Below are 17,230 nucleotides of genomic sequence, written 5' to 3' on the forward strand. Positions count from 1 at the left end.
TTGATGATTACTGCATCTTGTGGTTTTCGATATTCTAAGCCGTCAATCAGAACTTTTATTGCGCATTTCAGAATATCGATACAGCTTTTTAATCAATTATTTCCAGCCAGAAATCCAACAACCATAAACAGAATACACTTGCAATGGAAAAAAAACATAATCAATTTAAAATCAGGAAAATAATATATAAAGTGCATACTAACGTTGCTATTCCCGTATTAGGTGTTCTTTGTTGATGATGAAGAGCGCGATTACTCACTACATGTATCTTTTTAATGCTCATAGAGCGAGCCTCATATGAAATACAATAATATCAAGAACTGGTTTAAGATCTTAGCATGCATATAACGCGATGACACCAGCAGTATAATCAACATTGTTTATATTATCATTTCTTTCATCACTTTCATAACTAAATAAGTTGAAACACTTGTAAAATGGCTGTTGAACACATCTAAATTATATCAATGCCAGATGTAATCTACATTATCTTCAAACACAACAAATTATGCAGTTGGACAGATAAATGAACCATTGTGACCGAATGCAATGAGGTCTGATGCTATTATATTAGTACATATTTGTTGAACAAATATTAGGCTACACATACTTTTGTACATTTTTTTACATTTCGTAGATTCATTGTCCATTTATTTCAAAAAGCGTTGGGGGAACTTATAAGCTGTGACTGTTATATTAGCCCCTTATAATAATTATATTTTGCATGTTTTGCTTATCTTAATTACGAGCACGCAATTTTAAACGATATACACCACTTAATTGAGCGATGGAGGCTTCAATCTATATTTCACTCTGTTTTTCTTTTAATGCCTTAAATGTAGTGATGGTGAATTTGGAAAAAATGCCGGTTTGATTTATTCATGAAAAAACACTCAAAATAGTGCATTATTCTACCTAGTATTTGTTGAACTTGAGCTATGTCTCGCCGCAACTGCAAAACAAGTGTAAATCAAGATCACTTGATGATTACTGCATCTTGTGGTTTTCGGTATTCTAAGCCATCAATCAAAACTTTTATTGCGTATTTCAGAATATCAATACAGCTTTTTAATCAATTATTTCCAGCCAGAAATCCAAAACCTCGAAAAGAAAAAATACACTTGCAATGGAGAAAAAAACATAATCAATTTAAAATCAGGAAAATAATATATAAAGTGCATACTAACGTTGCTATTCCCGTATCAGGTGTTCTTTGTTGATGATGAAGAGGACGATTACTCACTACCTATTGAAACTGAATTACCAATTGCAACCGAAAAACATACTAGGTATTCGTATTCACCCGATAGAATGGACTGAATATATTGATCTCAGAGTTGAACTCAAATCCGATGTGGTAAGTAATAAATAGCTTCTTTCTATCTCAGCGTGATAGATTGGTAATTATTTTGATTAATTATTGTATAATTTTAAAATTACTGCAACCAATACAAATGATAAGTGCAGATAATCATGAGTGTATGACACGGAGTTCCTTAGAACGTCGGCGTTTATTAATTAGGGGTTCATTCATATATTTTCATGACTAAACGGTTGTTTATGCCCGAGGGGCCGCTTGTAATAATTACAATTAACATAATTAAAAACCATGATTTTCCATCATTTTCCCTACCCGACCATCTCACATCCGGGACACCGGGCATAAACGCTGTTTATGCCCATATCTCAACCAATCACGCACGCTGTACATAGCTTTTATGTATGAACTCTAAAATCACTGATGGCAAAACAATTTGAGAAAAATGCGCTTCACGGCTATGACACATTTTTCAACGAAAATTTGCTAATTTCATGGAAACTTTCTCTTATTCAGTTCAAAGTAAGCAATATCAGATAAAACAAGATGATTTAGATACTAATTGACCAAAACCTCAATCTAAATTGATCTGAGACTGGCTCCCCTATTATTTCGTTTTATTTTAACAAGAAGCCATTTCTTTTTTTCTGAACCGTTAATGCCTTAAAATTGAACACATTTTACTATTACTAGCAAACGATGTCGTGTGGATACATGTTGGTAATATTTCAACAAAAATGTCAAATAATGATTGAAATGTCAAATAACCATTTCAAAACATCAGACCCCAAAATGCATATTTTGAGCAATATATAATAACTTTCAGTATATTAAAGCAGCATTTTCTGTTGGCCTGCAAACAAATAGTTCCTCTGGTCTTATTTTTATGCATCGCCCAGACTTAATATGTAGTGGTACGTGTGTATAAAATTTGAATACAGGGCCAAAAATCTAAAAATTAATACTCGACCAAGAAAAAATGTCAGATGTCATTGCAGACCGATATAATATTTATCTAATTAAAATGTCTATATTATTATTCACATTTGCTGACATCATAACTACAGCGGTCTGTATGGAACCAATTGGTGTTGAAAACTCAGATGTAATTCCCGATGATCATATAAGCTACTCATCGCGTAAACCAACGGACGCAGACGATGTAGAAACAAGTGTAGGACGTTTCATGGGTATACCTTGGATACCAGCTACAGATAGCGATAGCGATGAAGAATACCTAGAGGTCAAACTAAGCTCCCCATCCGATATTAGCACCATCATTACCCAAGGGTCTGGCGATTCTTATGTATCTCAATTTTACGTGACATACTTGCCGGAAGGCGCTGGCGAATTATGGCAAACTGTAAATGAACCAGATAGCGAAAACCAAAAGGTTTGTGTTTTAACTAAATATAATCTTTTTTTTTCATTTATGCACTCACAAAAGCTTATTTTATACCTATTATTGACCTTTTTTTTTTAATTTAACTGTATTTTTCGTACTTTTCAAACTAAATCCATTTCTGGTTGAAAATGACAAGAGTCGTCAAATTGACAATTTTTGGAAAATGACTCCTACCCCTCCAAACAAATAAGTAATTTTGGAATTATTTAATTTTTTGTTGGAAGCGAAACTTCTATGATTCGAAAAATTTCGAATAAACTTAATTATCGAGGGAATATGTTGGAACACTTTGCAGGGGTCAGGTAAAAATTTTAGGGGGGGCTCAAATACTTATTTGTGCCTAATAAGAATAAAGTGGAAATGCTGGATGGTTCGAAAAAAATGGAGATACATCGTTATACAAGTACTAAAACTGAATTTATACTCGATCGCTTTTGCAGAAAAGAGATTCTAACGCATGCTCAGTGTTTACTTCCGTTTTCAGAGCGTCGAGCTGATCAGTTGATAACAATCGCTTTCGAGTGATATCGCTTGACACGAGAATGTATCAAGCAATCACTTACAACCAACTATTATTTTGCTAATTAATTTACCTTTCTCTTATTGGATGCCATGGTGAAAAAAACACCGTGGGGCCAGTTTATATTGTTGGAAACATCCTGATTATCTTTTGGGGTCATCTCAGGAGCCTAAAGAAGTTGGTTTGGTTTGGTTCTTTGTGGATTCAAATGAGGGTTCTGGCTCCCCTATTATTTCGTTTTATTTTAACAAGAAGCCATTCAAATTGACAAGATCTCAAACCCAATATTTGATTTGACAAGATATTTTGACACGATTCTGTTATGTTTCCTTTCGGAAAAGACTAACTATTCAAATTTGATAAGTTGGGTCATGACACGATTCTGTTATGTTTCCTTTCGGGAAAGACTAGCTATTCAAATTTGTTCAAAGTTGGGTCATTTTGACAAGAAGGTTTACAAAATATGCAGGCAGACAAAATATTTGAAGTCAGCATACCCGAATAAACAAAAAGAATTAAGGTTTTCCAGCTTTTACGCAAAACCTCTGATTGACGCTTAAATAAAACATATTTCCAAAATAATATAAATTTCCACAATCATTTTGTTGAAATTGATGACTTATATGATTCTATGATAATTACCAATGGCTTGAACGATAGCCGCTTGGAGTTATCAAACAACAACACTATCGTGTTTGTCATGCTAAAGCCTTATTATTACGTTTATTCCCCTAAAAAAGTGACAATCACATCTTTGTATATATGAAGCTATATGTCAATTTCTTTCCTTTTATCTAAAGGTTTTCAATCCAGATCCCGAGACTGCTGAGGCGCCATATGAAAATGTCCTTAACCAGCAGTTAGTTGATGTAGAAGCTGTGCTGTGCGCATTTATCCTCTTCAATCCGTTGGATCTGGTAATCTACGGTCAAAGGTCAAATTTCTAAATTGCCGTAAAATTGACCCAATTTTATTAATCGACTGTGTCTTTCTTTTTTCTTAGCTCTTTCTTTGACTGTTATTTATTTATTTATTTATTTATTTATTTATTTATTTATTTATTTATTTATTTATTTATTTATTTTTATTTATTTATTTATTTATTTCGTTGTAGTTCAATACACGCACTTGTATTGCAACATTGCTGAACAATAAGTTGAACACTACAATTTTACTTGAAATATTGCGTGGGAATGTTCTTTGCATGAAGTAAATAAGATCATGCTAATAAATGGGATGAAAGGTGTCACCTGCCAATGTACCTATTGCGGTGCTTACAATGGCTTATAGACGGGAATCCTTTTGAATGCAGACTGATAAATAAACTTTAGTCCACAAAATGTTCAGATGCCTTTAGAATGGTTGCCATGGTTCAATCGGTTTCCGCAATGTATAAGGGAAACCGTTCCGGACGAAGGTTGCACGGCAGTTGTGATTGGACGAAAGTCACGTAGTTACTCCATAAAGGACATGACATTAAACATGTAATGGACACAACAGGATTCAAGGTCATCCGGTGACCTATAGGCTAGCTACGTGACCTTTTTTCCTCCAGACCTTGAAGCCATTTGTCTTCTAGTGCTGATAATTTCTTTCACCCGACATACTCAGTAATCATTCTCCCGACACTATTTTCCTATACTTTGCAGAAACGAATTAAACCATTTAGAAACCATTGTAACGGCATCCAGACATTTTGTGGACTAAAGTTTCTTCGTCACTGCATTCAAACGAATTTCCGTCTTTTCGAAATTGTAAACATTGGAATAGGCGCATGATGTCGCCCCAAATGACACCTTTCCGTCACATTTATTAGCATAATCTTAGTTAATTTAGCAAAGAACATTTCTATCGCGTACATCATGTGAAATCGACAGGATATTGGATCAATGTTCAATTTACAGTTTCCGGAATTGTTTTTTTTTTACAGTTGCAATGTAGCAATACTTTTGTGCAATGTGTGTAGGAAGCATAGACTAAGAATATTTAGTTTCATGTTTATAAACATGCAAAGAGAAATGCTATAGCAAACTCGGTATCTATCAATACAAACCATTATTTACGCTAAAATTATTGCATACTATAATTATTTGAAAATTAAACGTTACAAAATGTACCCATATGTAAATGTTAATCGAATCTGAACCGTTAAACTTATATAAAGAGATAAACGATAATGTTGAACTAATTTAAGCCATTTTAGGTATCTATGCAAAAAGGCTTTTCCATCGATTCTGTTTAGTCATTGATGCCTTACTTGCGTGTTATTTTTGTATGTTTTTATGGGCAGATACCTGCTATGAACCTCTAGGAATGGAAGACAACACCATCACGGATGATCAGATTAAATTTTCCTCCTCCCTTGCTGGCGAAGGCACTCCAGGGCGATTGAACGGTGAAGCTTGGGTACCAGAAGAAGATGATCCAGATAAATTCATGGTTATCAAACTCAATGCGCCATCTTTTTTCACTGGACTGGTAGTTCAGGGTGCTGATGAAGATAATTATTTTTCCAAGTTGAGTAGAATTGAGTATACAAAAATCGAGAATCCAGACGATGACGACTGGGCAGCAATAACTGAGCTTGGAACCGAAAACCCTCAGGTGAGATTTTAAATATAATATAAATCAACCCACAATTTATCTTGTTTGCACTGAAAGTTGCCATGAAACTTTTTGTTTTTATAGAGTGCAATCACCCTTGACCAATCCTGTAAAAATGTAACGTTGCATTCACATAAGCAGTCGTCTAGTTCTACTTTGTATCTGAATCTTCTTTTTTTCTGTCGTTCAATGGGGCGCCATTGGTTGGGCTAATGGGGTCCTCATAACTTGCAGAACATAACTGTGCTTCTTTTAGTTTTGTAATTTCAGTTTGAAAATTTACTGTACAGAATGTTAATTATGATCTCCTAAAAGGGGTAGTTGCGTGTGCGTGCTATAACATAAACATATGGTTATTATTTACCAGGAATTCGTACATATAAATGCTGAATGTCAATTGAAAATTTTATTTACTACTAGGAGTTCGTAAATATTGAATTTCGATTGAAATGATTTTGGTTATTTGGTTATTAAAAAACGCTTGCAGATTAAGTTAAAAAGTATCAGAAGGTATGTTTGGTCGTTTTCATAAAGTTGACCAAAACAAAAAGAAGATTTTGGCGCGAATTGCACACGAGATATAAAAAAGCTCCAATAAAGTAAGTTCACCTGTATATTTGACCTCATTTTGACCAAAAATATTATGCGATTGAAATGGGTCTTAGCACATTTCATCATGCGAACATTGACTGGGAATCTGAACCCAACAAGTGCTTTCATGCATGACTGGGTTCATATTGAATCACCAGTTTAAAAGCTGCCAACAAGTGCAGTTGAGTATTATTAAGCTTAATAACGTATTTCCCCCGTATTGATGTATTACCTGATTACCTGAAAGACATTTTCGTAATTTTGTGTTTTTACTTAGGGGAAACCATTACATTCCCTCCTTCAAATGCCGTCACAGGATCCACACAACAACGCGGGGGAACACGCGCTAATAAGCACAATAATACTGTATTGCACTCCGTTAATGCACTATTTGACAGCTTTTATAATGTGTGATTTGTCATTGAATATGATCCCAGTAGTACATGAAAGCACGAGTTGGGTTCAAATTCTCAGTCAATGTTTTTATAATATTACATATATACGAGTAGTACATATACCTTACATGTAATTTGCGAAAGAGTCACACAAAATGTATTATCAACTTTTCCACAAAACATTCGTTTTGAGAATGACTAAAATTTATAGTCCTTCAATATTGTTTCAATTTGCCAGGAATATGAGTTGCCTGCAGACTTCTCTGGAGATGAATCTGAACGTGTATTAATCCGTGGACGCTATGATCAAGTTCTTTCGCTTAGAATTAGACCAACAAAAATGGTTGGTACAGGCGGCCTTCGTGTTGAACCACTTGGTTGCGAACATGGTAAGACCCTAAAGATAAATCATTAACATTATGATCAGAATTGTGTTACTTATTATGGTGCATATTTGTAATTGAATATGGCTGTCTACATACTTTAGCCTTGACGTTATATTTTTACAGCAATCAAAGTTCCTTTATTTGTTCAATTTCCAATACTTTATGTATAATGTCATACAATTTGTTCTCAACGTAAATGCCGACATTGTAAGTTTGTCTATTTACTTTGTCGAAGAGAATCGGACATTGAATTGGTATCTCCAATAACTTCATCCAAGTCCTTACCCTAGTACTCGTTTATCAATGGTCAAAAGAAGTCATGTGATGAATTATTCTAATCTTGAACTTTTATTCAGGTATCACAATGATGCGATAGATCTGAAATAAATACCAACTATTCTGTTGGAGATTCGCAATTAGAAACAGTTACCACAGTATGATCATCTAGGTAGCAATAGCTAAAGCAATCATTATGTATTACTAAGCTATAAAGGGTCAAAAACTATATTTATTTGTTCACCACAGTCAAATCGCCTACAACCACTGCCAAAGTAACTACAGTAGCTCCAACACCAACAATTCGTATAACCAATTCAGAATCTACTACTATCGTAGTGGTGACAAATCAACGTGAGTATAAATAGAACGCAGTTAAGGGTTGGGGTATGAACGTTTGGACAGTATTTTTGTGGGACATGAGAGCATATCAGATATATCGAATTGCATTCTGAATACGAAGAATGTCCTGATGATATCAAATAATTTTGATTTTTTTTTAATTCGCGATATAATACACATTTTATTGCAAATGATTAGAATTGATATTTTTGATATTTAACAGTCCTCGAAGTAAACTTTATAAATATTATAATATGTACTTCAAGTGTGTGTAGCTGGGATGAAAAACCGACGATCAATTGAAACTTTTGACCTTTCTTATTTAAAATATGGATTTTTTCCCCAAAACTCCAAAACAATTAGGGTTTTTTTTGAGAAAATAATTATATCTTCAATATGAAAGGTGAAATTTTCCAATTGATCGTCGGCTTTTCATCCCAGCTACATACCCTTTAAGTACATATCATTAGATTTAGAAAGTTCCCTTCCGAGAACTGTTAAATATCAAAAATTTGAACAATTTTAATGATTTGTCATAAAATTTGTATTATATCGCGAATTTCAAAAAATCCAAATCATTTGATATCAGAAGGACATTCCTCGTATTCAGAATTCAATTCGATATATCTGTTGTGCTCTCGTGTCCCACAAAAATACTGTAGAAACGTTCATACCAGAGCCGTTAAGAAAATCGTTTTTCTGATTAACAAATCCAAAAGCCTCACTGTGTGCCAGAATCATAACCCTATGTCGATAAACCAAATACATTATTGTTCTTTGTTTTCTCACGTAACAACAGTTTTAAATAATCATGTTCCATTGTGTGAAGGGGAATAAGCTGCAAGAAGTTCACAATGGAAAATATGTAATCTAAATATAATAAAATATTAGTAAACGTTTCTACTCATTCACATTATCAGCAGTCTATTTCGTTTGATATTTGGGATTCTTATGAAGCTTAAATGATTCGGTAAGCTTATTTAGAAATACTGTTCAAGTCTGTTCAAGTGTGTCTTTAATCATCCAACATGGAGCAAATTAAATCATACAGAAGAACCAGCTATTGGACACACCAACTAATAATCAAACGCATTATTCACATGTCAAATGCAATCCAGGCCCCTAGGTACCTGAAGATGACCGGGATTTGGGCCGGAAGTGTTCAACTCATAAATGTTGAGCAAATCCTTGGCTAAGTCCCGGACTCCGGGATCCGGGCATCCGATAAAGTCCCGGATATTTCTCGGACCCATTCCCGGCCCTGTGTACTTCTGCGTGCACGCATTGGTTTAAAAAGCCAGTTGGCACAACGCTTGTTCCCTCTCCAAAGTGCAGATAGGTTTACGCCAGGTTCGGTACTTCGGCTACACCTAGCCTTGTTGATATGATCTGAATGTGATGATTCACCATGGTAGCGAAATTACAGCGCTGAGTCCTGGAAAAGGGCGCTTCAAAAGTAGGAATATACATTTTGTGTTCCATTACGAATACGACAGGTCTTCTTCTTTCGTGTAAGGTCAATCAGGTGCATCATAGCTAGACAGGTAGGTCTGTGCACAGCCAGCTTATGGTGTCTACATCTAGCTTTTGTGGGGACTTGTAGAGGGAACAGACACCAATGGTGTGCTCCATCGTTTATATTTCACCTCATTCACAGTTGAGCGATGACGCTGCGCCAATCTTGTATAAAAGGTGCTTGGTGCGACCGACTCCAGGCCTGGTCCTGTTTAAATTCACCCAGGCCTTCATTGGAAGGTCCGAACCACTTAGATTAGAAAATGGCTCAGTGATGAATGCCTTCAGGTTGATGGATGGAGTCTCCCCTTCCTTAGCCTAACACTCTGCCATTTGAGGATTGGCTATTATTTTCTACGTATTTTAGATCTAACATTATATAAATATCATGTAGAACGATATTATAAAATCATAGTGGCGTTTTTAAGAATAAAGTGGGCACAAACTTTCGAATGCTCCGACAAACATTTTCAGAATGTTATTTCTGTGTTAAATTAGTGTCTGTATTTCTGTACTCTATTTCTGTAATGAGGCATTACTGCATGGTAGGAAACCCGAGCAATGGTCAATTCTCAATCTCATCCCAATTCCAAAGAGCGGTGATCTCAGAGAGGGCAGGAATTACAGAGGCATTTGCTTATCATCCATAGTGGCAAAGACCTACAACAGACTACTACTCAACAGAATTCGTCCCTTCCTGGATCCTGTACTGCGAATGAATCAAAATGGCTTCCGCCCTGGAAGGTCTACAGTGTCAAATACTGGTCTTGAGAAGAATTATTGAAGTGATAAACATCAACAATCTGCAAGCAGCACTGGTCTTCATCGATTTTAAAAAGGCATTTGACACCATCTATCGAAGGAAAATGCTAGACATTCTAAGAGCATATGGAGTACCAGAGAAACTCATGGCGGCTATTGGAAGCACCTATGAGAACACTGTTGCCCACGTTACCACACCAGATGGAATCACTGACGACGTACTTCAGGCAGGAGTACTGCCCAGCAGGAGTACTGCTCAGCATGAACGCCAAGAAAACCAAGGCAATGGTTTGCAATATAGCCGCATCCCCAATCCAAAAACTTGATGGAAGTGAGCTTGAAGTAGTTGACGATTTCAAATACCTTGGGGCCTAGATTGGCAGCAGTGAAAAGGATTTTAACATCAGGAAAGCCCAGGCATGAAGGGCCTGCAACAGCATAAACAAGATATGGAAGAGCGGCCTGCCTAGAAATCTTACAACCAAGCTATTTACTACCACAGTCGAATCAGTTCTGATGTATGGCGCAGAAACCTGAACAATTACATCAAAGTTTAGGAAGGCGCTTGATGGTTGCTACACCAGACTACTGAGAAAGGCACTTAATATTACCTGGAAGTCGCACACCACCAATAAGCAGCTGTACGGTAATCTCTCCCCAATTTCCGAAAGGCTGAAAGCTAAAAGGATGAGATTTGCTGGACACTGTGCCAGAAGTGAAACAGAGGCAGCTTCCAGAGTTCTGCTGTGGCAGCCTATGCATGGCAAAAGATCAAGAGGACACTGGGATAGAAAGACAAGACATTAGGAACTGCATGCAGAACAGAGTTGTGTGGAGGGCAATCAGCGGAGTCCGACTAGACAAGTCGACATAAGCAAGTAAGCAGCAAATTAGTGTCAAATAAGTTTATTTTGAAAACGGCCAAATGAAAGAAGAATAACTAGAGTCAACAGACGCTGAATACAAGCCGCAATTTGACCCCTATAACTTGACCCCTGGGTTACGGATGGGGTCAACTGCTCTTACATTGTGCTTAGGATGTCATAAGAAATATTCCTGGTGAATTTCAGCTTAATCGGAACTTATACATGGATTTTGATTTTTGAAAAATTTTGATTGACCTTTTGACCCCCTTAATGACCTTTGACCTCAATGAAAAAAAACTTTTATGTACACCGACAAAATGCATTGTTCCAATTTTAATTAAAAAATTTAACTATGTTTAGTTGTCGAGATAAAAATTCCTAAAGTTATTTAGCTAGAAACAGGAAGTGACCCTTAATGACCTTTGACCCCCAAAATAAAAATACCATACATACATCAGGTAACACTGATTCATGTATGATGGTTATATTACTCTGGTCTGTCTACATTTTGAGACAAAAAATTTTTGAACATTTTTGATAATTTTGGTTTTTGACCGGAAGTAACCCCTTAATGACCTTTGACCGCAAAACTGTAGGCATCCTAAAGACCCTGGCTAGTAGCGATGCATGTGTGCTAATGGCGACTCTCTGCTATGTAATTTGTAAAGACAGTGATTTTTTGAATATTTTTAGACTTTGACCGGAAATGACCCCTTAATGACCTTTGACCCCTTATTTGAGCACACCCTATAGACACCGACTAAAGTCGAGTCACATGATATAACCATGTCCCCATCGCATGAAATTTGTGGAAGGAGTAGCATTTTTTGTGAAATCACATTTTTGACCATTATAGCTAGGTCAAAGGTCACAGCAAGGTCAAAGTCAAATGGAAGGTTTGGCCTAGCCCAGTGGTTATTTGGGTCAACTTTGGTTGAAATCTGTCAATCCCTTGCGGAGCTACATGCAGTTGATTGCGGTTGCCAGAAGAAAGAAAGAAAGAAAGAAGAAGAAGAAAGAAAGAAGAATTGAGAAGAGACAGCACAAGCCGACGTTTGACGTCGGCTTGTAATCACATGATCCTAATTTCTGCAATTATTCCGGCCCTTTACTGGTTGGAAACCCCCTTTTTAATCACGTCGAAACCCCGATTTCCAGGAGATTTGGCCACATCAACTCATATACCAATTCCCGGCCAACACCCGGCCCTGCGGGGACAAGTTTTGAGTGAAATTCCAAGATGACAACATGTCAAGTCCCAGGCCATCTTCGGGTACTCAGGAGTCGTGTCTGTATTTGGCAGGTACATTAGAAATTAAAACAATAGACTTTTTACACAATACCTACATTACCTCACTCTTTAAGCCCACAATTACCCTCCACCCCAAATTGGTAGGGTAGATATCAATGTCAACCAATGAAAAACACTAGTAATGTTGTATACTATATGGTATATCTTGTGTGGATATGGGGTTGTCAAGATCTTTTCAGAATAGGGCAAGGGGAGGGGGGTGGCAAGGCAAATTTCCAGAGTCAAAATGGTCAAAATTGGACTAAAAAAAACAAGACCTCACAGTGGGCAGCTGCTTCCCTCTTGCCACTGCTACGAATACGTATTTTTACAAAGAGCGAACAAATCAACCGATGTTTTCATCCACAATCAAACCACGTGACATTCATTTAACACAAACGATGACATGAAATCATTATTCTGGATGAAACTTGATTCACAACTTTTGCTTGTGGCTGGGGCCAGGCAATTAAAATGATTATTGATCTCCGTCTCCCACATCATTACTCGATGTAAATCAATTACCTGATGTGCAAAGGTACTGGAACGAACGTTATGTCAACACGAAACATGTACGTTCCAGATTTAATATATTCAATTAATACCGTTTATTGTGACTAATCAATTTTACTGTGATTTGTACAGCGAGTACCACACCGACAACAACAGAAAGAACTACTCGCGTTACTTCGGGAAGAACAACTGTCGAGACATCAACCGTTGTCACCGAGATCCCGACAACTCCAGGTTAGTGATCATGCTCGTATTCAAAGAGTAGTTCAGAAGTACCATCATCCTAAATTATGTTAAACAGCAGGCCAAAATAATAACTCGGTCAATAGCTGAACCAGAATGAAACTGGCGGTGACCTTGTAAATTGCACCACCCAAAGCCCAATAATCAAACAAAATATGTAGTTTACATCTTAATTACTGTGGTGAAATGATTTTAATAACAAGAAATGCATTTAAACCTTATGTTATTTTAACATTATGTTATGGCAGGTGAATGCAGTCATTCCGTATTGGACAATCTAGTTCCTGAAGGATTAAGGTTCTCCTCTGTTAGCGATGACATTGAGGCCACTGCATCCCTTGCAACAATGAACAGCAATGAGCCATGGACAGGATCTGAAGAGGATGACGAACCATGGATTGAAGCTCGTTTTAACAGACCCATTATACTAACCGGTATCACTCTCACAAGTGATGATGATGGACTTATAACATTTACGATTCAATCTAGTCAAGATGGTGGAAATACATGGAATAATGTGGAATCCGGAAACGATGAAGAGGTAATAATATAACTTCTGAAAGCGTGTTAATTAACATAAAAAAACAATATTATTTGAATATTTTGTACCCTAATACAAATCTATTTAACATACGGCTTTAAAAAACCAGCAGACTGTCCCTTTCTTTGAAATCGGTGATCTATGATAAACAGTTGCATAAAACAAATAAGAGCAGTGGCACAGCCACCTTTTAGAAGGGGCTATATTACAAGTATACCTATTTATCCTATAATGACATTTCATTACTCCTTTACATGAAAAGCTTATTTCCAAACGGTGTTAAATCCACAAACACATGTTTCTGATTTACCTGTGAGATATTGCAGTGCGTTTTGATGCTATATGTATTATGATTTGAGTCGGATGCACCATTACAAAGCAAACAGTAGATGGATTCATAGTGACATTACTGTGTGAGGCCTTTGTTTCCTAAATGTGAACAATAGTCTGTATATTGTTATACAGCATTGTTGTGGTAAATAATGACTTGTTGATGGTACAACTCATTGTTGCTAATGTCAAACTTGTCAAAAGTAATTGCGACTGGTACATCTGGTCATCACCAAAACGACCACAAATAAAACAAATGAGAGCAGTAGCACAGCCTTGATTTAGAAGGGGACATATTACAAGTATACCTATTTATCCTCTCATCACATTTTATTACTCCTTTACTGACCGACTTGTACATCATCACCAAAACGACCACTCCTCATCCGATCGGGACTTGGCTTTATGTCATGGATTGTTTTTTAAATAATATATATACATGTAATCAGTCGCTTACTCTCTACCAACAGACAAAGCACTGTCGCTGTTATGATTGTAATGCCCATCCAGAAATTCTTTGAACACAAACCTGCCTCTCTTGACAATAATTAATCATGTTGGGAAAAGCAGTAGCAAAATTTTCAGAGCAAAGTATAATTTCAAATAATATTCTGTTCTGCAGACATTTACAACTAGCAGCGGAGACCGACAGGAATTCCCTACGCCAATAGTTGCAAGTTTCCTGCGCATTTACATTATAGAAGCTACAAGCATCCAATTGGACGTTCACGGATGCGAGGCAGGTATGTAGACACAATCAACTTAATCTGCTCCCATGATTATTTAACCTTGTTCGATGGAAAGTCTTCATTTAAAGAAACGTTATTGGGATATGTAGTATCAATGTCATCGAAACAAGGTAAAACAATAGTGTAATGATTGATTAGCTTGCCATACTACATGCTCCTAACAAGAACAACACTATAATAATAATAATAATAATAATAATAATAATAATAATAATAACAACAACAACAACAATAAGTAGTAGTAGTAGTAGTAGTAGTAGTAGTAGTAGTAGTAGTAGTAGTAGTAGTAGTGGTGGTGGTGGGTAAACGGATAACATTAAGAATGAAGATTAAGGCCCGTAGAAAACAAAGAAAAGAGACGTGCATTAACAAGTGTTACGAGTCGTACTGACTCAAGACCAAAATCACCGTTTACCCAAACTCACACGAATGCACAACACAAATACACTGTTTGATTAAGCTAACAAAATCTAAGTCTTTAATTGAAAGTAAGATATGATTGGTACAATATATGACAACAAATGCACATACAAGACAATCAAATATACTTATTCTTTAAACTAATCAGTACTTAGCAAGCATTCTTCTTCTTGATGGTAACAAAGAGTTCTTGCAATTTTCTGGACGGCTGACTACATAAAATATTTCTGGTTCGCAATTCCCTTTCTTTGAAGGCAAATGGACTGTAAGCACACTATTATTAGCCCAAAACAACACTGAACTGTGAAGAATATATTTACATTTTCTTATATACCAAGCACTGCGAAATCCCAAGTATTAATAGCCAATTGCTATTTTCACAAGACTTGATGTAATCTGGGGCAATCCAAAGTCTTAATTATAACATTAACCTTTTCCATGACATCACTTCCTTAGGGGAATCCCATATGATGTCATTTTCACTTTACAATCTCAGGTTTTTTTTCAAATATTCCAAATTAGATATGATTCCATTTGTGTTGCTCAATTTGAAAGGAGAACATGTCATCTCTCATGTAATGTTGTAAACAAAGATAAACAATCAAATTCAATTACTCAGGGCATATCACACAAGATAGCCTTTGACCCGTACTTTGTTATGAATATTTCACTGGAATTATGTTACTGTCCGCTAACACGGCGTTATTGCGATATTTGGATTAGCTCTCAAGCCCACGTGCTTTTCTTATATTGCAAATTTCATTGTTTGCTAAAATATAATCATATCAACGTTAGTGCGCGAGACACATCTGACCTCGTAAAAGTAAAATAAGAAAAAAAACACATAGCCAGCAGTACATAGAGTATTCTGCCTATTGCTAACGACATTTACCCTTAAAGAAGACCTGGGAAAATCACAGAGTGTTTGATTTTCCCATGTGTTCTTTAGGGTAGGTGCCGTTAATTTCTAGAATAGCCCAATATATATGTCGATATCGGTCCAATTAACAACAAATAATTTAGTTCCAAAATCTAGTGACATACAAAATTTCGTCAGTGTTGCTAATATGCGTGTGTGCAATGAAAACGATGATTTGCCGCTATTTTAATTGGCACTATGATAAGGATAATGAACTGAGTGCAATGCATTAGTCAAGATAATCGCACGCGCCGTGGATTTATTGCATTTAGCTCGAGAGCCGATGCAATAACTCCATGCCAGGTGTGATTATCTTGCCGAATGCATTTACACGAGTAAATTATGCGTCATTTACTTTGAGTATATTAAAACAATAGGCAATGTCAATTGCTGCATTCATTATATTAGTTTGAATATATAGGGAAAATATTTAATTTCAAACAAAACCGTCAAGCCACTGACCAAGTAGCATTTAACTGGTCAAGAAAATTAATCACTGTATAAGTTAGCTATCAATGGTATCGATTGCGCCATACACGTCATACTTTAGTAACTTTCCACGCATGGTTTGCAACCAATTGACTTTAGGTTGTGATCATTTTTATCGTGGTTCCGAACACAGAGAACATGAACCAGTTGATCTGGAACCGATCGATTTTGACGTACCATTAGAATAAACTTATATAGGCCTAACAATATAAACGGGACTTTATAGTTCTGTAATTTGAACTTTAAAATCTACTTATATTAAAACACACGACAGTGGAATTTTACCATTTGTACAGTATTATTAAGCATGAAAATGATATTATGCGCTAGTGTGCGTGTTTATCTTATTTTAGATATACTCATTTGATGTTTTATTTATTTGGGTCATTAATCATAATTTATGGCAATGATAGTTGCAAAATTAAACACAATTTTTAACCTATGATTTACATCATGTGCATGAAAAAAGTACCATAACCTGTAACCTATAATTATTTTAACACCGTGTTATGTATATTCGTACTTTTTTGATGGTATATATATCGAACAGACAAGTTGTTAGTTATGTGAAAGTAGTATTTCTAGTATTTGAGCGTGCACGTATTATCTAAAATCCATTGTTTAGCAGGCGGGTTTCAGATAATTAGCGTGTAGCGAACCTAATGCACAGGAGAAGAATACATAACGATGAATAGAAACAGGCACTAGAAGTATATTTGGTAATAATATTACTTCTAATAACAATAATAATAATA

At 36.0% G+C, this 17,230-nt stretch overlaps 1 protein-coding gene across 1 annotated transcript; it reads left to right on the forward strand.

Annotated features, from left to right (window-relative positions):
* The first annotated feature begins 2,342 nt into the window (after window positions 1-2,342).
* Window positions 2,343-7,863, forward strand: LOC140150313 (neuropilin-2-like). Its single transcript, XM_072172320.1, has 6 exons — window positions 2,343-2,711; window positions 4,044-4,160; window positions 4,893-4,920; window positions 5,534-5,847; window positions 7,072-7,222; window positions 7,745-7,863. Exons 1-6 carry the CDS (start codon window positions 2,343-2,345, stop codon window positions 7,861-7,863), a joined length of 1,098 nt encoding a protein of 365 aa, XP_072028421.1.
* Window positions 7,864-17,230: the final 9,367 nt, after the last annotated feature.

Source organism: Amphiura filiformis, chromosome 4 (genome assembly GCF_039555335.1).
Source record: "Amphiura filiformis chromosome 4, Afil_fr2py, whole genome shotgun sequence".
Classification (NCBI taxonomy): domain Eukaryota; kingdom Metazoa; phylum Echinodermata; class Ophiuroidea; order Amphilepidida; family Amphiuridae; genus Amphiura; species Amphiura filiformis.

Coding starts and splice junctions, on each gene's coding strand:
- LOC140150313 (XM_072172320.1), top strand. CDS start 2,343: ATGTCTATATTATTATTCACATTTGCTGACATCATAACTACAGCGGTC. Junction 2,712..4,043: donor CAGATAGCGAAAACCAAAAG/GTTTGTGTTTTA, acceptor TTTTATCTAAAG/GTTTTCAATCCAGATCCCGA. Junction 5,848..7,071: donor TTGGAACCGAAAACCCTCAG/GTGAGATTTTAA, acceptor TCAATTTGCCAG/GAATATGAGTTGCCTGCAGA.